At 41.0% G+C, this 20,598-nt stretch overlaps 1 protein-coding gene across 13 annotated transcripts in view; it reads right to left on the bottom strand.

Moving 5' to 3' along the window:
- Usp54 (ubiquitin specific peptidase 54) overlaps positions 1-20,598 on the bottom strand; it is an 88,727-nt gene that overhangs the window by 39,832 nt on the left and 28,297 nt on the right. For 6 of the 13 annotated variants that reach the window (XM_035452294.1, XM_035452295.1, XM_035452296.1 and 3 more), the window contains 7 exons: positions 10,559-10,693; positions 7,869-7,982; positions 7,452-7,534; positions 6,128-6,233; positions 5,886-6,056; positions 3,835-3,984; positions 1,482-1,650 (listed from right to left, as the gene is read on the bottom strand). In XM_035452294.1, coding sequence (XP_035308185.1) covers positions 1,482-1,650; positions 3,835-3,984; positions 5,886-6,056; positions 6,128-6,233; positions 7,452-7,534; positions 7,869-7,982; positions 10,559-10,693 — 928 coding nt within the window. Of the gene's footprint in view, positions 1-1,481; positions 1,651-3,834; positions 3,985-5,885; positions 6,057-6,127; positions 6,234-7,451; positions 7,535-7,868; positions 7,983-10,221; positions 10,375-10,558; positions 10,696-20,598 lie in introns of those variants that run through there. The other 7 variants (XM_027387552.2, XM_027387558.2, XM_027387559.2 and 4 more) reach the window with 4 other exon arrangements.

Below are 20,598 nucleotides of genomic sequence, written 5' to 3'. Positions count from 1 at the left end.
TGCTGAAGCCCTCACTTTGCCTGCCACTGTGAAAAACTGTGGGGTTTTTAGAAAACCTATGGGGGAAAGTGGAAGAAATGAAAAAGTTGTGAGACGTAAGATCTATATAGATGGAAAGCCCCAGGCCAACCTGTCACACATGCCAGTGTTCACCTATCTTAGAGCTCTCCCCTATACTGTCACACATGCCAGTGCTCACCTAACTTAGAGCTCTTTTATATTGTCTTATATGTTGCTTTAAAAACTTGACAACACATTTTTAGTATCTTTGGGGAATGAGTGTGAATATGTCCAAAAGAAGGCTTTTCTCTGAACCTTAGCTAAGATAAACACAACAGACAAATGGGCACTGGACTGAAGAAAGAAACAGAGCAGGTCTGGGTAAGGGACAAAACAGGAAGAGCAGCTGGACCTGGTATAAGCCCAGCACTCAGGAGGCTGAGGCAGGAGGATCACCGTGATCTAGAGACCAGCCTGAGCTACATAGTGAGTTCCAGGCTGGTCTGTGCTATAAAGTAAGGCTGTCTCAAAAGACAAACCAAATCAAAACAAAACAGCAGGAAGAAACACAGCAGACCAGATAGCAGACCAAACACAGCAACAGGAGGGAAAAGACTTTAAAGCAAGTATCTTCTCTTTCAAAACTATACTAAAAGCCAGTCCTGTATCTTTACAGAAATCAAGCCCAAATTACAAGGGTTATAGTTCAAATATTATCAGCCTCTGCGGGGTATCCTGTGACTCAATAGTCGTAAGCTCAAAGTTATTTCTATAGGAAGGCATTATGTAATTCCAAACAGTTGGCTTAGACTGGAACAACTGATTCATACATTGAGGACCATCACTTCTACATTTGGAATTTAAACAAAACTCTTTCACCTCCAAGGATTAGTACTGTAGTGATCTAGTGTTTCTTAACAATTCACTTAAGCCAGGGACCAGCAAGATGGGTCGGTGGTTAGGAACACTTTCTGCTCTTGCAGAGGACTTGGGGTTCAGTTTCCAACACCCACTTGGTAGATCATGACCATCCATAACTCCAGTTCCAGAGGATTCAAAACCTTCTTCTGGATTCTGTAGGCACCAGGCATAAAACACAGTGCAACATGCACACAGGCAAAACATTCATACACATAAAATAAAATAAATACATATCTTTTTCAAACTTCACTTAAGCCACTGTAACACTGCTAGCAAGAATCAATAACCTTTAACAATGTTACAAGGCTACTGAAGTATCCCTTATAATTTCATTTTAGTATCTTGATACAAACACTTTTGATTTGGGGCAGGCTGATTTGGGGCAACACACTCTTGAAAGCTGAAGAAAACAAAGCTTGATGCTAATCAGCTTGTGTACAAGTTGGCACTTCTTTCTTACAAAGTAACAGACCTTCTTTCTCCTAGCTAGACTGTGAGCTGAACTTTTAAGTACCCAACCATCTGACTCTACTGGGTGGCGGAAGAGTTAGGCTGCTCACCTGAATCTTCACTATCGTAGCATGTCTTGGTGTATGACAGGAACTGAGCTTGGGGAGGCAGGTCCTGGGTAGACACTGGGGTACCCTGGGGATCTGCATAAAGCAGCAGCAAGGGCTGATAATGCCCTTTGATGCATTTGGTTACCACATCCTTCCATTTTGGACCAATCTGAGCCAGAAATACCAAAAGAATATGACAATTACCCTTCATATACACAATTCAAAACATAATTCCTTTCCTAATATAGTTTTCTTTTTTTTTTTCCTAATGTAGTTTTCTTACAACAAAATTTAGGTAGAAAAAAAAATTTGCTGGGTGGTGGTGGCACACGCCTTTAATCCCAGCACTTGGGAGGCAGAGGCAGGTGGATCACTGCAAGTTCGAGACCAGCCTGGTCTACAAGAGCTAGTTCCAGGACAGCCTCCAAAGCCACAGAGAAATCCTGTCTCGAAAAAAAAAAAAAAAAAAAAAAAAAATTGTCTTCGAAGAAATGACATTCAATTTCAGAGTTCACATGGTAGGACACACAATGTCAAACTGCTTAGAATGGACAATTTGAACCTCTCACCCGAAGCCTTGTGATGGATTCAGCTCTGCTAGCATAGTAGAAGAATAGCATAGCAGCCATAAAAACAACTGGACCAAACCCATAATAGACTCATCCCTTCTTAAGTTTGAACCAGGCACATTCTTAAGTATAAGTTATGGTTTGCCAGGTAGACAACTAGCTAGTATGGTAGTTTACTCGTAACAGAGATTCAATAAATTTAAACCAAGTTGCCATTCTTTTAATTAAAGCATAGTTTATGTTTTCACATACCAACCTTATTATTTTGTAAGAATACTTTTCAGATAAAAAACCTAAAGTTCAAATAATTTGTTGCTCCCCACGCCCCCCCCAAAAAAAAGAGAATATGGGAATTTGACATACTATTTATGGAAGATTTTGCTTCAAATCCACAGATTGATATGGTCAGCATACCTACAGCAGTCTCTATAGCTGCTGATTTTTTATTATTAATTAAATTTATTCATTTATTTTACATCTCTACCACAGACTCCCCCACTTCCTCTCCTCCCACTCTCTCCCTGACCTCTCCCCTGCTCCTGCTGATTTTATGACAGGTGGCTTCCTAACTGATGCAGACATCTAAACCATTTTATCCCTAGTCTGCTTTAGACAAGACCAAGTTTCTTGCTCTAAGAATCAATATAGCCCTATGTTTCATGTTAACCTCTAATAAGTAACACCAGGGAAATGAGAATTGTGGGATAATTTTTGTTTGTTTTGTTTTTGTTTTGACAGAGTTTCTCTTTGTAGCCCTGTCTGTCCTGGAACTCAATCTGGGGGCCAGGCTGGCCTCAAACTCTTAAAGGCATGAGCCACCACAACCCTGGGAAAGATAATTTTTAATAGCCTTGAAACAAATTATCACCTATGGATAATGCCAGATTGAAAATCCACAACTCAGTGTTAACCACATAATCTAATTAGCTGCATTACATGTTCCCATTCAAATCAACCATTTAATAATGATGATTTGTCAACTATAAAAACTGAACCATGTTGAATGTCCTGTTTGCATCAATTATAGAACTTAAAACTAATGCCCTTACATTTAACACATAAAGGCCAGAAGTAATAGCTCTTCTGTAATTTGGGAGGCTAAAGAAGGAGAACTTCTACAAGTTTGAGGCCAGCCTGGGCTACATTGTGACTTCCAGGCCAGCCTGAATTACAACAGATTAAGACCCTGCTTCAGAAAAACAACCAACTGGAAACTGGAGAGATGATTCAGCAGTTAAGACTGATTAATGATCTCAAAGAGGACTAGAGTTCAGGTCTCAGCACCCACTCAGGTGACTCACAAAAACCTGTAATTCCAGACCCAGGGATCTGACACCTCTAGCCTCTGAGGGTCCCTGCACTTACATACACACACCCATACAAGTGGGCAGGCACAAATGTGCCTACACAGACACAATTTTAAATAATCAAATTAGCCAGGCAGTGGTAGCACACACCTTTAATCACAGCACTCAAGAGGCAGATCTCTGTGAGTTAAAGGCCAGTCTGGTCTACAAAGAGAGCTCCAGGACAGCCAAGGTTACACAAAGAAACCATATCCTGCTCCACGCCCCCACCACCAAAACCCAACAAATAAGAAGAATTAAATCCTTTTTAAGAAAAAAAAATAATAACTAATCCAATCATCACAAAGTGTGTATCTTACCAACATTGTAGAGAATCACCATTCAAAATTATTGAAATAAAAACTGAAGAAAAATAAGTGTGATTTTTTTTTTTTAATTTCAGTCACCAAATACTTCAAGATCCTTGCATATTCCTACCTCTTTGACATGAGCATCATCAAAATACATCCATTTTCGGATCTTTGTTTGAAAAAAGAATGTAGAATAATGTTTGCCATAGTAACAGATCATTCCTACTAAGTATAGTTCAGACTGTTTAGCCCGGTCATCTGTCACTCTGAAAAACAGCTATGGGAAGAAAAAAAAAAAGGAAAAGGGAAAGATCCATTATAGTCAACCATCTAACATAATCCCTCAGCACAACATTTCTCTTCCTTCTCCCACACCTCAAACAAGGCCACACTGTGGAGCCCTGACTGGTGGTACTCACTATGTAGGCCAGTCTGGCCTCAAACACAGCAATGTTTAAGCCTCAGCCTTCTTTGTGCTGAGACTACAGGCATGTACTACCACACCTAGCTCTTCCATCAACATTTCTTTTGTTTTGTTTTATTGAAACAGAGCTACATGTAGCCCAGACTGACTTTGAACTCATTGTATAGCTAAGAATGACTGAGCTCTTGATCCTCTACTTCTGTCTCTCAAATACTGGAATTACAGATGTGTGCTACAATGTCTAGTGGCCATCAACATTTTTGTTTGTTTGTTTTTGTTTTTCGAGACAGGGTTTCTCTGTGTAGCTTTGGAGCCTAACCTGGCACTCACTCTGGAGACCAGGCTGACCTTGAACTCACAGAGATCCACCTGCCTCTGCCTCCCGGGTGCTGGGATTAAAGGCATGCACCACCAACACCCGGCTTGCCACCAACATTTCTTAATGAAGGCAGTATTTTGCTTCTCCCTTCAATCTGAAATAGTTTTGCTAGTCCAGATTATTTATTAGAAATGAACTGAAAAAAACAAGCAAAAACCCCATTTTTAAGATGTTACTGTGCACAATCTACTTCAGTTACATTCCTTGAGGAGACCCAAAATGTGACTCCAGACAGTTCATATATTCTAGAGTGGCTATTTAAAACAAGAACAGTCACAGGACTATCCCAGACAGAAACCAGAACAAAGAAAACCAGACTTTCTGGTTCTCCTTGAACTGAAGGAAAATACTAGCTGTCTCTACTTTAGGACTGAGAAGAATGAGACCTACTCTCACATTTGTTTCCCCATTCCCCAAAAGAAATACATGGAAACCCCTAAGCTACTAAATTACCATCTAAGCTATTTTATGTCGGTCAAGTCCCAACCTTACAAAATGGCAATCGGGGTTCAGCTCAGGCTGCATTCTGACCTAGTAACACTCAGCATTCCTCAGGAATATTGTCAAATGAATTTTTTTTTGGGGGGGGGCAGGGAAAGCCATCACTTTCTGTCCATTCCTACAGTCCGCCAATCTACAGAGAGAGCATGTAATCCTCTATTAATGTAAACAAGTTTCCAACAGATCAGACCCCATGCTAGTTCCCAGGCTGTTCCACTAACCTGCCCTCCTCCTGCTGCAATATAAGCCCTTTAACTGGCAGGACTCTCCCACTATTTTCCCAGTCTTCTCTGCTTTCACAACCCTGGCAATTGCCAGTCTGCCTCTCCTTGCCTTTTCTCTCTGCTCCTATCTCTGTCCTGGAGCAGACTCCACCAAACCAAAGCAGACTCTGTCTATTCTCTCTCTTATCTAAAAAAAAAAAAAAAAACCTTCCCCCCTCACAAGGGAGTGGCCTTGATGGTAGTTTCTCTGTGGTGTCCTCACTGTGAATTTCCTGTTCTTGGGCTCAGACCACCAGACTACCTCCTTCAGGTCCCAGAGTCAAGACAGCTTGTTCCTTTGACCTTACTTTCTCCCATGGTTACCATTCTGGTATGAACAAACAATGACCATCCCATAGAAACTGTTTTTTTTTTTTTTTTTTTTTTTAACCAATATCTAAGTTCTGCCCATCCTGTCCTTCCAGGCAAAAACTGTGCCTTTTTTTTTTTCTAAAAGGGTTCTATCATCCTTACAAAAGTGGTATATGAGCATGTGCATGAGGCTCACAAATTTGCAAGTATTATCTGTCCAAAATGCTACACTGTCACATAGAACATACCTGTCTGTCCAGTGCTTGAACAATACAAAAATAAAGATAGCTAATACATACATCACCCAACTTAAGGCAGGTGCCCAGACTGTGGATGACATCCTCTGCCAAGTCTGAATGGTCTGAGTCCCAAACCAATCCAATTGTGATAATCTGTGGTGCGTTCATCAACACACGACGGATCCGGATCCTCTCCCCACAGTTACTCTGAAATACACACACAACACAGCACTAGTTCAAATATTCCCACCTGCTCTATGGCAATGCTACAAGCCAGGGTTCTCTTTCTCATTCTAACTCACCGGACAGTTCCGCAGGTCCCCCATGGTGCTGGCATTCTGAAGCAGTTCACCAAACATACTTGGAGAAGGTTTCTCTCGTTTTTCCAGCATACAAATAGCCTGGTTACTTCAAGACAGGAAAAGGAAAAAGGTAATGGCAGATGTTGTAACAAATTATGACTAAATTAAAAAACAAAATTATTCATACAAACCCTAACTCACACATCATCTTTTTTTTTTAATCTTTTTTTTTTTTTTTTTTTTGGTTTTTCGAGACAGGGATTCTCTGTGTAGCTTTGGAGCCTATCCTGGCACTTGCTCTGGAGACCAGGCTGGCCTCGAACTCACAGAGATGGCCCTGCCTCCTGAGTGCTGGGATTAAAGGCGTGTACCACCAACACCCGGCTTTTTTTCTTTTTTTAAGACACAGTTTTATTGTGAGCTCTCTCTGGCTGTCTTAGAACTTGCTATGTAAACCAGTACGGCCTCCAACACACAGAGATCCATCAGCTTCTGATTAAAGGCGTGGTGTGCATGTGTGATTTTCATTTGCTGACTACACTACAGCCCCATGTCCTGACTAGCTAGCCTCAGTGTCCTACAAACGCAGTTGAGTCTATTTGTCCCCAAATCCAAAGCTCAGAGACTCTCCATTTCTCATCCCATTTGCTAGCCATTAATAAGCCTAAGAATTCTGGAGTTCTGTAATATAGCACAAATTCAGCAATAAGGATATATGCTATTTGGTGGCCTTTAGTTAAAACCCAATCAACTGAAGGAATGCCTAACAGTACAAAAAAGAATTCCATAAGAATGTGCTGAGCCAGATGGTGGTTCACACACCTTTAATCCCAGCGCTTGGGAGGCAGAGGCAGGTGGATCTCTGTGAGTTTGAGACCAGCCTGGTCTATAAGAGCTAGTTCGAGGACAGCCTCCAAAGCCACACAGGGAAACCCTGTCTTGAAAAATGGAAGAGGAGGAGGAGGAGGAGGAGAAGGAAAAGACGGATGAGGAGGAAGAAGAAGAAGGAAGGAGGAGGAGGAGGAGGAGGAGGAGGAGGAGGAGGAGGAGGAGGAGGAGGAGGAGAAGGGGCTGGAAAAATGTCTTGAGTAGCAGGTAAGAGCAGTGTCTGCTCTTCCAGAGGACCCTGGTTCAGTTCCTGGCACCCAAATGTCAGCTTATGGCTGTCTGTAACACCAGTTTCAGGGGATCCAAAACTCTCCCTGACCTCTGTAGGAACCAGGCACGAGCATGATACACAAACATACATGCAGGTAAAACATTCATACACATAAAATAAAAACAAATGAATCTTAAAGGAAAAAAAGAATTCCATAAAACTCACCACAGGGAAGTAGTAGAGATGTAATGCACCATCTGGATGAAAGGCAGGGGGTCAGAAGTGGCACCGCAGCTAGTACATACACACTGCGCCAGAGGGGAAACGCAAAACTAAGTATCCACAGCCATGAACTGTTTGGAAACCCATTTAACTCTACATCACCAGATAAAATGTTGGTTTTTGTTTGTGTTTGTTTGTTTTTATGTATAGAAGTGCTCTATATGCATGCACACCAGCACACCAGAAGAGGGCATCAGATCTAATTATATATAGATGGTTGTGAGCCACCATGTGGATACTGGGAATTGAACTTAGGTCCTCTGGAAGAGCAGCCAACACTCTTAACTTTTGAGCCATCTCTCCAGCTGGACAAAATGTTCTTAAAGAAAAAGTCTAGGACATGAGGATAGACAGGTTTACCTGCTCAAACAATGTCATTGCAAATTTCTGGTGAGAAATGCAGTGTGGGGCGGTACATATATCCTCTTTGGTTTCATCCGCAATGTGGAAGTGAATTCTCATCAAGAGGTTTTCCTGACCGGAAAAATACAAAAGCAATACACTTAAAAGCCAAATGGACAAGTTGGATAGCAATTCATCCCAAGACACAGACGCCTTCCTGGAAAGCAGAAATATCTCTAAATTTTTTTAACTTTTTTTAAAGGAAGGAAGGAAGAAAAGAAGGGAGGGAGGAAGGAAAAAGAAAGAGAGAGAAAGAGAAGTAGATACAGACAGACAGACAGACAGACAGAGGAAATTAGTGTAAGCCATAGTCATTCAGATTTTTTACCGGTTTTACATGAACTGGGTTTGGATGCAATTTCATCATATACATTCATGTAACCACTACGACAATCAAGACACCACAGAGCTGTTCCATACCTCACCTATCTACCATAATCCTAACTCCAGCAACCACTAGGCTGCTCCCACATATTTATCATTTTGTCATTTCAAGAATACTATATAAATGGTATCACATAGTATATAACTTTCTTTCTTTTTTTTTTTTTTTTTTTTTTTTTTTGCAACAGGGTCTTCTGTATCCTAGTCTGGCTTGAAATTCACTATGTAGCCTGGGATGACCTTGTACTTCTGATACTCCTGCTTCCACTTCATGAGTGCTGGAATTACAGGTGTGCATTTTTATGTCTGATTTATACATTAGGGGTCAGACTCAGGCTACATACAGTAGGCAAGTACTCTACCAACTGAACTATATCCTCAATCCCAATAAATAAACTTTTAATATTACATTTTCATTCAGCATTAATCCTATACCAACCCCCTTTTTTACTTTGAGATAGGGCTCTGGTCCTTCAAGGACTCCACTGCAAGACTCAGTCTTAAAAAGAAATAAACAAGGGGGCAGAGTGATGGCTCAGGGGTTAAAAGCACTAGCTGCTTTTCCAGAGGTCCTGAGTTCAATTACCAGAAAGCACATGATGCCCTCTTCTGCTTTACAGGCATTCATGCAGGCAGAACACTGTATACATAACAAATAAATAAATCTTAAGAAAGACAGACCAGGCTGTGGTGGTGCGCGCCTTCAATCCCAACACTCAGGAGGCAGAGACAGGTGGATCTCGGTGAGTTTGAAGCCAGTCTGATCTACAGAGAGAGTTCCAGGACAGGCTCCAAAACTACAGAGAAACCCTGTCTTGAAAAACAAATGAACAAACAAAAGACAGAATTAAACTCACTATGAAAATCTCACTTTATAATCCTGGGAAGCCTGGAACTTGCTGGTCTTGAACTGAAAGAAATCTCATGTGTCTGCCTCCTAAATGCCAGGATTAAAAACATCATGTGCCACCACATCCTGCTTAAGGTTTCAGCTCATTACTTATTCTGCCTATGCATGGGAGGGAAGGGGTCACAGGTCAACTGGTGGAAACCAGCTCCCTTCTTTCACCATATGGTCCTGAAGACCAAACTCAGTACCAGACTTGGCAGCACATTAACCATGTGCCACCAAGCCATCTCACTGGCCTCTGTCTGTCTGTCTTTCCTTCTGAGGTGGGATCTCACATAGTTCAGACAGATCTTGAACTTGCTCTCCAGCCAAGGTTGGCCTTCAATTATGGTACAATGGCACATGTTCATAAACCCAGTACCAAAGAGACAGAGGCAGGAGGATCACCAAATGTTTAAAGTCATCCTCATTTGCATTGTAAGTTCCAGTCCTGCAAGGACTCCACTGCCAAATCAAGTCTTAAAAAGAGTAAACAGAGTTAAACTCACTATGAAAACCAGCCAATGAGCCCAACTCTTCTGAACTGTTACTATTTATCCAACTTGAAAAGATATCCTGTGGTACTCTGTATGTCAGCACATGCATTTAGCACTTATGAGGTGGGAGACCAAGGATTAAAGTCACTAGAGCAATGTAACTGTTTACAAAGAACATCACAGTCTCTATTTAATGCTGTTAGAAACAGAAGTTCTGCAGGGCAGTGGTGCACACCCTTAATCCCAGCACTCGGGAGGTAGAGGCAAGCAGATTTCTGTGAGTTCCAGACCAGCCTGGTCTACAAGAGTTAGTTCCAGGACAGCCTCCAAAGCCACCAAAAAAAAAAAAAAAAAAAAAAGAAGAAGAAGAAGAAGAAGGAGGAGGAGGAAGAGGAAGAGGAGGGGGAGGAGGGGGAGGAGGAGGAAGGAAGGAAGAAAGAAAGGAAGAAAGAAAGAAAGAAAGAAAGAAAGAAAGAAAGAAAGAAAGAGAGAAGTTCAAAATATACAGTTCTCCAGAGTAGCACCATCAATACAGCATTACCTGGGCACTTGTTAGAGCTGGCTATTCTTGGTCCTATGCCAGACTATTGGATCAGAAGCTCTGGGAGTACAATTTGTACTTCAACATGCCTTGGTTCCCCTGAAGGTGAAAGCTACTGTTTTATGTAATGGCAAGCATTAAACTACCCTAAGCCTGAAGGAAAAAAAATCAAAAATTCATATTGTAGCAGTAGACTCTCGAACTCTTAGAAGGTTGAGAAATTTCTAGTCCCAATGCAGAGACAAGGACATAGTAAATGCCATCATAAAATAGTCAGTCCTTGATGAAGATGAACAGCCCTACTCCTTATCATTGAGGGCAAGAGGGCAGCACTTACAAAGCACTCTGCAGCATCATCCATAATTCCCAGCTGGAAGCGTTGCTCATCTTGAAAAGTCTTTGCCAGAGCACTGCGGAGAGTGTCAGAGGGAAGCACTTTTTCACTGCTACACTGAAACTGGTTAAAAATGCCCTGTAGGGAAGAGGTTAGACAAGAAGAAAAGCACAATGCTGTTATTGAGCTTCTGTACATCCAAGGCGTTCATGCTATCATTCCTATGACAACCTGGAAACAAGATAAAAATAAGCTGGGTGGTGGTAGCACATGCCTTTAACCTAGCACCCAGGAGGCAGAGGCAGGTGGATCTCTGTGAGTTCAACACCAGCCTAGTCTACAGAGTGAGTTCTAGAACAGGCTTCAAAGCTACACAGAGAAACCTTGTCTCAAAAACCATGAATGAATGAATGAAAGAATGAATGAATGAAAGAAAATTAAGTTCATAGCTCAGTTGGTCGATTGCTTGCCTAACATGCACAAAGCCCTAGCTCAGGTCCCCAGCATTGTACAAACCAGGCACAGTAGCACATGCATACAATGCCACTGTTCCAGACATAAAGGCAGGAGGATCAGAAACCCAAGGTAATCCTTGGCTACAAAGCAAGTTTGAGGTCAGATTAGACTACATAAAATCCTGCCTCAAAAAACAGAAAAGAAAAAAAAAAAAAAAAAAGACATTCCTCTGTTGAAAACCCTCCAAAGATTTCCCATCAGTTAAGCAGCAAAAGCCAAAGTGAAAATGCTCCATGTTATTTGGCCTGCTATCTACTCTGACTCATCCACACCAGCCATATGGCCTCTCATTACACCCTCAACTATTCCATGACCTAGACTTGTGTTCCTTACTTGAATCACTCTCTTCTTGTGCAGCTTGGCCACTTACTTCCTGCAGAGTTTTATCAAATGCCACTTCTCAGTACAGCAGCTCTAGATCAACCTACTTAAATTGCAGGTTCTAGGCCAGGCGAGCACACCTTTAATCCCAGCCCTAGGGAGGCAGAGGCAGCAGCAGGTCTAAAGGGTAAGTTCCAGGACAGCCAGGGCTACACAAAGAAACCCTCAAACAAATAAACACACACACACACACACACTGGAAAGCTCTCTTTTCCTAAATTCCCAGCATTCCCTGTTTTCTAATATCGTACTTAGTATTAATATATTACATATTTTAGCTAGAATACAGAAGTGAGAAGAAGTAAGTTTTATTCTTTTATTCTTTGATATATTCTCAGTACCTAGAATGACACTATTATATAAAAGACAACAAAAATGCATGTTTTAAGTAACTGAATCAATCAATCATATGATATGGGTAGATCTCATGAAAGGAGACTATTAAAGGAATTTTTTCCTCTCTCTTTTAAAAATACAGAAATCATACAGAAAAGTTGAAAATCTAGAGATAATATAAATTGTTAAAGAAGTTTGGCTTATTCATTTTGAAGTTAAAATTACCTTCATTTCACCCTCTTACTAGCATCTTTTCTCTTCATTCATGCTAAATATTCTAAAGCCACTCAAGCACAGATTACCATGTAACTTATTATTTCCTAACAAACGATTCCCTACATTGTACAGGAGGCAGGCCAGCAATATATATTGAGTGTTACTTAATATGTTCTGGGGACTCTACTGTAATTATTCCAAGCTATTTTGGAGCAACTTAGAATCTACTTATGAGTCTACTATCAAGTTAGGTAAAGACATAGCAGGGCATTCCACAATTTGTTGCTGAAGAATGAGCATGCCTGTGAGAAAGCACTTAACTAGAGCAAGAGAAAGGACACAGGTCTGCAGTTAGACAATGGGATATCTGTCTGATGACCGAGAGACTGAAATTTTGATGACTACTACTACTACCACAAATCACATGGTGGCTTGGGCATGACAGCCCAGTGATTTACTGGGGAAAAAGTCACCCATTTGGCAAGGCTGGTGATCACCAGTTAGCTAATCTTCTCAACTGTTCCTGATAAGGCACACTGCTGACAAAAACCATTTCCAAACCAAAGGGCCAATGAAGTTTGCATCTCTGGAGTCTAAACTGGTGTGCGTGCCTAGGTATGCATGTGGAGGCCAGGGGTCTGATCATCCTCAATTGTTCTCCACCTTACTTTTTATTGAGACAGGGCCTCTCGCTGAATCTGGATCCTACTGCCTGGCCAGCAAGCCCCTAGGGATCCTCCTGTGTCAGCCTCCCCAGCACGGGGATTAGAGGCATTTACTATGATGACTACTTTTAACAACGGCACTCGGGATCCAAACTCAGGTCCTCCTGCTTGAGAAGAAAGCAATTTGCCACTGAACCACCTCCCAAGCTTCTAAAAGCAGTTCTAAAGCAACCAGGAAAATATTTCTAAAACAACTCTGTTCAAATTAGATACTTGCAAATTTTAACACACACACACACCCCCCCCCGCCAGTCTTTGCTTGAATTTCCTAGAAATTAAGCCTTACTACTCCTAAGGTATTGCTATAGAAATTTTATTTTCTTCAATGTGTAGCAGAAACTATATACCAACTTAAGGAAAATATAACTCACTTGGACCCCATTGTGGTGGCTGTTACCTATAATTCTAGTAATCAAGAGGCTGGTATAGGAGGACTATAGTGATATCTTGTTTATACTATAACAAATAAAGCTTGCCTGAAGATCAGAGGGCAGAGGTAGCCACTAGTTAACCATAAAGGTCTGGAGGTCTGTATAGACAGACAGGAAGTGATATGGCTGGGTGGAGAGAGAAAGTAATAAATCAGGAGGAGACAGGAATTCAGCTCCAGCTATGTCTCTAGTAAAATGAAACAGTTTTTTGCTTATTACAGTATAAAGCATATTACAGGTATACCACACAATCCTACAGGGCAAGCAGTTAGAGAAAATCAAATCGAACTCTAAAGGATATGCTAAATAAACAGAAAGGGGTAATAAAGACTCCCCCAGAAATAGATTGCATAATGCTTTATTAACTTTGAATTTTCTGAATTCTAATGGTAAAGGAATGACAGCTGTGGAGAGACATTGGATAATAGAAAAAAAAAAAAAAAAAAAAAAAACCTAAAAATTAGACCAGACTGTATACTTTAAAGATGTGCTGACCTCAGAATGGAAACCAGGAAATGTGTTACCATGGGGAAGGGGTTTTGCTTTTGTTTCCCCTGGAGAAGAAAAACTATGGATACCATCAAAATTGATAAAGATTAGATTTGAACAAGAGACACCCCTTGATTAGAAGAAGTGATAGTTAATCAAACAGTATGACAGTTCAATCTAAACTAACTTTAAAACTAACAAATGCTTTTCATTTGATCAAATATAACTTGCCATAAGGGAACCTCCCCAAAATTAGGGTTAGAGATGGGTGTTGTTTTTGTCTTTTCAGGAGAATGAAGGCATCCAGCTAAAAAATCTGAAGACTACTGGACAAATAAGACATGTGAAGAAAAAGGACAAATCATCCAGAAAAACTGTCTCAAGAAAAAGTAATTTGACCTATTAGTATATCACATCTCCAACAGGACACAATTTCATAATTCTTCCTAAATGCTTGTTTCTGCTTTTCTCTACAGACATATAATGCAAATGGTCTTTTTTGTAGTCCCAGTCCAATTAAAAATTACAGCAGGCTTTGGAGTTGGAGTGAGGCTCTCACCTTCTCTAAACCCAAGGATGCTTGTTAAGGTAAAACCCAAAATCTCTCTCATGTCAAAGAGTCACCTGATATAGGACAGAAGAAAAATAAAAATTAAAGGACTATTTTATTACCACTAATCTCATAATCTTTTGATTCTATTTTGAATCTTTGACGCTTTTCTTGAGGTATAAATATTATCTAAAAATATATAAGATTAATATACACATATATTAAAGCTTTTATTATGGTATATAGAGCACTATAGATCAGAGGGTGAAGGGACCAGCTCCCCATTTTGGCAGCCATAACAGCTGGACACGTGCTTTTCTGACCCTGCCTTGGCCTCTAGAGGTTAGGTGCCTGCCGCATGGCAAGGATCCAATCAGAAGTTAGCTGGTAGTGGTATGCTTTACGGCTCTGAGTGTGCTTTATGGACAAGTGCACAGCAATGACTCGCAGAGCATAGCAACCACCCTGAGAGGGCCTATAGGCCATAACAACCAGTTGACCAATCAACACAGGGCAAGCCCTCCAAGCCTGGAGGCACACCAATCCTGAACCTGTGCATACACCTAGACACTCTCCTTACGATGCCCTATAAGATCTCTATGCAGCCAGTTCGAACTGTCTTTGCTAGCCATCCGCCATGGCTGGTGGATGAAAGACCCAAGCTAACATGGGGTTAGCTCGTTAAACAATAAAGCCTCATGCAGTTTGCATCAAGCTTTCGACTCAGCCTGGTGATTGGGGTGGCCGAGGTCCTGGGCTAAGATCCTGAAAGCCTGAGTTTTCCGGGGGTCTTACAAGGGTGGAGCTAGCCATTAGTTAACCAGGTCTGGAGTTCTGTACAAAAAGACAGGAAGTGATAAGGCAGGGGGAAACAGGAGCTCAGTCTCTTTTCAGCTGGGAAATTGAGTAAGTAAGGTGGCTGTGGTTTTGGTCCTTCATCTCTCTGATCTCTCAGCATTTTCTCCTATATCTGACTCCAGGCTTTTATTATTAAGATCTATTAAAACTCACTGTGATAGAGGACTGCCAAGACCCTGGGCCACAAACTGAGACCCTGTTTCCGAGAAAGAAAAGAAAGAGAAAGGGAGGGAGGAAGGAAGAGAGGGAGGGAGGAAGGGTTACTTGTTTCCTTATGTTTTGTGTTGCAAATGGCCCTATTTAAGAAAGATGAGGATTCCACCCAAGAGATGACATAGTGAAGGGAGCTGAGGATGTGGCTCAGTTGACGAGTTTGCCTAGCTTACACAAAAGCCTGGGTTCAAGTCCCAGTACCATATAAAATCAAGACACAGTGCAATATGCCTGGAGCCAAACTGTGAGGCAGAGGCAGATGGATCTCTGTGAGTTCAAGACCAGCATGGTCTTCAAGAGCTAGTTCCAGGACAGCCTCCAAAGCTACAGAGAAACCCTGTCTCAAAGAACAGAAAAAAAAAAAAAAAAATTCCCAAGAACCAGCCGTTGTGGCATATGTCTATAATCCCAGCACTCCAAAGAGGCAGATTACAAGTTTGGGATCAACCTAGGACACATTAAAAGATTCAGGCCAACCTAGACAACACAGTAAAACCCTGAATCAAAAATCAAACAAGGGTCAGTCATAGTGGCACACACCTTTAATCTCAAGCTCCAAAGCCAGAGACACAAGCAGGCGAAGCTCCATGAGATTGAGGTCAGCTGGGCTACAAAATGAGTTCTAGGACAGCCAGATTTACATAGTTAAGACCCTGTCTCAAAAAAAAAAAAGCAAAAAGCAAGGAAGGAAGGAAAGGAGAGGAGAGGAGGAGAGGGAGAGGAAGAGAGGGGGAGGGAGAGGGGAGGGGAGGGGAGGGGAAGGGAGGGGAGGGACCTTTAATCCCAGCACTTGGAAGGCAGAGACAAGCAGATTTCTGTGGGTACTAGACCAGTTTGGTCTAGTAAGTTCCAGGTCACCCAGAGGTACAAAGTAAAACCCTGTCTCAAAAATAAATTTTAAAAAGAAAAAAAGAAAGGAGAAAAAGGAACAAAGAAAAAAAAGGAAAGCAGGCTTTTTATGACTTAAAGTAATTAGGGTCTGGGCACAGAAAGCAAAGGTCTAAGGTCAGAGCTCGCTCTGCACCCACAGTGGAAAGCAACAACAGATCTGGCTCTTATATTCAGTAGCATCAATGTCTGCATGCTGTAATCTTTTCTCATCTCTTAATTAATTACAGGCAGCTTTCCCCACCCACATTTAGTAAAGGAATATATTTCAAATGGCCTTTAACTGAATCCTCTATCTTTTCTTACTTTAATTAACGTCAGTCTTGCTCTGCTATGGCTAGGAAGAACTGGATTAGGGATGAGCACCCTAAGCCTTCCTAGCTTGCATCTGTGGAGCTGCAAGAAGCTCAAGCACAAAGCCCCTCTGTTAGCGCAGCACACTAACCCCTGTGTGTCCCTCTCACATGAGCACAGGGCCTGGAACGGGCCTCCTCCTGTTCCCTTTTTCACCCCCCTCCCACCTTTCCCAGAGGGAGATCCTGTTCACACCAAAGAAAGCCAAGAACATTTAGTTCAGCAGTAAGAACAGGTGGCGGCACCAATAAGGAACAAAAACTGGTATTATTCCAATTGCTGGATTCTTCAGCAGGGAGAGAGAAAGGACAGGAAGAACTCAAATCCAGGAACCATCTTTCCTTGAGGTTCCTAACAATTCCATTTTGAAAAGCAAAAAAAAAAAAAAAAACACAACGCTTTTAAGTTTCTGTCTACAGTCCCTCACATGAGGAAACTAAAGGCTCTTTTCATTCATGAAATAGTAAATTATTTTGTATCTGCTATTTTCTTGGATGCAGTACAAAAGCAACAAGACTTTAATGACTAGAAGCAGGTGCTTCCCCACCCAGCTCTCTTGGATCAAGGAGACAATTCTGTCCACGTGAGCACATAATTATTTGGATTAGCAAAAAACCATGTAAATAAGACAAAGTGCCATGAAGACAGAATGTCTTTGTGTTTTTGGCATCTACAAATGCAGCTGCGGCTTAAGTGTTTTTCCCCCCTAAAACACACACCCTTGCTTATAAGCAGAGGACAGCTTTTTTATCCCAGCTTTACGTCTAAAATAATTTTTTTTGGATGCCTGGGCTTGTTTATTTCTTTCTTCCTATGACACTCACTCTGGCTTCCTTGTCACACTGGCCCTCCTAGGGGTAGGAGCCCTCACCCACCTGTTTGGGGGAAGTGACACCTCAGACAAGGAGGTCTATGCCACAGATTCTCCTAGACTCTGAAGGGTAGTGGTAGCAGGAGGCTGCATGTCACCATAGCTGAAATTGTAGCTAGCCATCAGGCCTGTCTCCCTGAGTGATGCCACTGAAGCAAGTGTCCTCAAGAGCTCTGGTGTGCTGGGCACGTTTGCCTCTCTAGGGTGGCCTGGAGAAGGCCTCGGTCCTGTTTTCCTTGATAGTGGACTCCAGAACCATTGCAAGTTCACCTTCCGTTTCTCAGGAGGCCTCTGAAGATGCCTGCTGCTTTTATCAACATGGCAGTTCACCCCAGTAATTGGCACTCATGCCTCATGAAGTGGCCTCTCAGCCCTGGAGTTCCAGAGTGAAGTCCAGCTTTGGAATTCAGGTGGGTGGGATGACTCTTGCTGGGAGCCTCCAGAAAATATTAATCCCACTGCTTGAGAATAAGACTCCTACCACAAATTAAAGCCAAAGTTGAAAGAAGCTTTAATTAAATACTGGCCAGGTGGATGGACTATGGCCTGGTCCATATCTAGGTTTCCAGAAAATGACCCTAAAATAGTTCTTAAGTACTAGAGATGGTAAGGTACAGGAAGAAAATGTTCTCACTAATTCTAATCCTTTAAGGGCCTGAGGTGTTAGAATGTCTTCCAGACAACAGCCCAACTTCCACCTCTCACGGCTGTCCAGCAATGGCTTCTGCAAAGGTGTCATATACCTGCCTGCCATTGCTCAGTTCTTTAGGATTCCAGTTCTGATCCAGGCTTCCCAGTTTGCTTAGCATTTTGATTCTCATGATCATTCTTTTCCTATACCTTCTGGAAATCAAAGAACCTAAATGTAGACAATCTAGTCTGTAAATATAAGCCTCTGAAGGTACGGGAGTTAGATAGACCTTGAGGCTTGTTGATGGCTGGGGGGAAAAAAACAACTTCCATTGGTTTTGTGTGGTCAAAGAATGCTGAAAGTTCTTCAAGACAGAGCAAGGTCATGTACATATTTAACTTTGTGGCACCCTAAATACCAACAAAAGATTTTTCACATTTTGTTAAAAAAACAATCTTAAATACATCAAGAGCAGACAGAATAGCATGACCAGCTTCCATGTGACCATAATCCAGCTCAAGAATGGCCAGTTTGTGGCTAACGTGACTCCCTTTATGCTGTTGCCTGCATATGTACCTGCTTCAGGTCATCTTGACACACATTTCTGTACATGTTCCAGAATATGACTCTAAAAAATAACTTTTGTTTTAAAAATGTCTATACCTCTAAACAGGGTAATAATAATTGCTTAATAGCATTAGATAACCATCCAGTTTAATAAAGACTCTTTTGCAATTGGGAGGGGGGGGTTCTTTTTGCTATGTAACCCAAAATAACTTCCAACTCACTATATAACCAAGCTGGTCTCAAACTCACAGCAATGTTTCTTTCTAATCCTCCAAGGGCTGGAGTTGCAGGCATGTACCATCAGGCCCAACTATAAAAATATCTGTCCAACCTTAGGGGAACACAAGAACAACTAGCTATTATCTCCCTTGCGATGCTTTCCCCTTGTAAATAAAAAGAGCCACCTTCTAGACTTCTTAATTAGAAAAGCATCCACATATCCTATATTATTACTTCCTTTAAATTGTTGACAATGTCATATCTACAGTGAGTTTAAGCCTTTATTTATATTCAATGAGTATTTATATTCAATTAGCACTGAATACAAATATTCAATATTTTGGTCTTAGAATTGAAAGGATAAAGATCATTGAAAGTTACCTATCACATTTATTCCCATTGCCAGTGCAGACATTTCCATATACACAAAGACAGAGGCAGAAAGAGGAAAAAACACCATAACTTCAAGATAATGAACACAGACAAAAATGGGCCAGAACACAGCACTGCTTCTAGTGAGAAATCATAAACTGATGTTGATATTTTATACAACACAATGGCCAATTTACTAACTTTGCCATAACAAAAGATGAGGGTCCTCAAAAATTAACAACGTTACTAGAAGCAATACCATATCCACTTCTTGTGTTGGGGAAATTAGAGGACTTGTGGATATGTACAAAGATTCTAACTCTATATTAAGTTTCAACTGCCATAAATTCCTAGAAAGAAAAGAATCATGATTTCTCTATTTTCTTTTGTAGTTACCCTGTTTGATTAAAATGTGCAGTCTGAACTCAAAATTTCAAAAAGGATGAAGGATTCAGTTTAAATTATCCAAATTATCTCAAAGGTAAAATCAGCTGAAGATAGTTAGAATATCCATAGCCTTGGAGGACTTAAGTAAGACTAATCAAAAACCAACACAATTATGCTCATATCTATAGGTCATCAAAATAAGGAAACTAAAGTTATAAAATTGGAATAGACATAAAGATTTTCTTCCTCATGTGTAGACTTTCATTTACTAGCTAAGATTTCTGGGGAGCAAACTAGAAATAACATTTGCTGCTTTAAGTAGTGTAGAATAATAGGTTTACTCTCTGATACTGGCCATGAAGGATAATGAAAAACCTTTCGATTGCTATAGTCTAGAAAAAACTGGGTTGATAATGAACAATGAATAATTTCTCAGATCATTTTATTCCCTCTGCTAATCTTTCATTACTCAAAAGGAACAGCCACATGGTACAACTCAGAAGATATTAAAGGATTTCCCCCCTTAAATTCTCAAATTTGCCACAGCTAAACAGTCTAACTGCTCTCTTAATACAAAAGTTTCTGGCATCTTACTTATAATACAAAACCTACTACCTCCATCACCCCACCCCAGTAGGCATCATCCACCATCTTTTATGCATATTCTAGGATTCTTTTTTAAATCCTAATTGAAAAATTAAATTTAATCAATCAAAGCAACATTCTTCTTTGCCTATAACAAAAAGTACTCTGTCCTACGTGCTGGCACTATAAAAGCTCTAGTACAATCCCTGGAAGAAGAACAAAATCTTTGTCGCATACTAAGTACAGAGGACGGATTTCCTCCCAGAACAGAGACAAATGAATATGCCAACACCAAAGTAAAGTTATAGCCAGTGGACAGGGGGTGCAGAAGGAATCCAACATGAACAATAAGAACTCCAGGCTACGGGAGATGACTATTTAGGTCAGGAAAAGTCATTTAATCATAATAGATGGGAATAGGTTGGGTTTTGAAAGGAAACATTAATTGGTACAA

The sequence above is a fragment of the Cricetulus griseus genome (genome assembly GCF_003668045.3).
Source record: "Cricetulus griseus strain 17A/GY chromosome 1 unlocalized genomic scaffold, alternate assembly CriGri-PICRH-1.0 chr1_1, whole genome shotgun sequence".
Taxonomy (NCBI): Eukaryota; Metazoa; Chordata; class Mammalia; order Rodentia; family Cricetidae; genus Cricetulus; species Cricetulus griseus.
The sequence above is the reverse complement of the archived record's forward strand: the minus strand, read 5'-3'. Positions and strand labels throughout refer to the sequence as shown.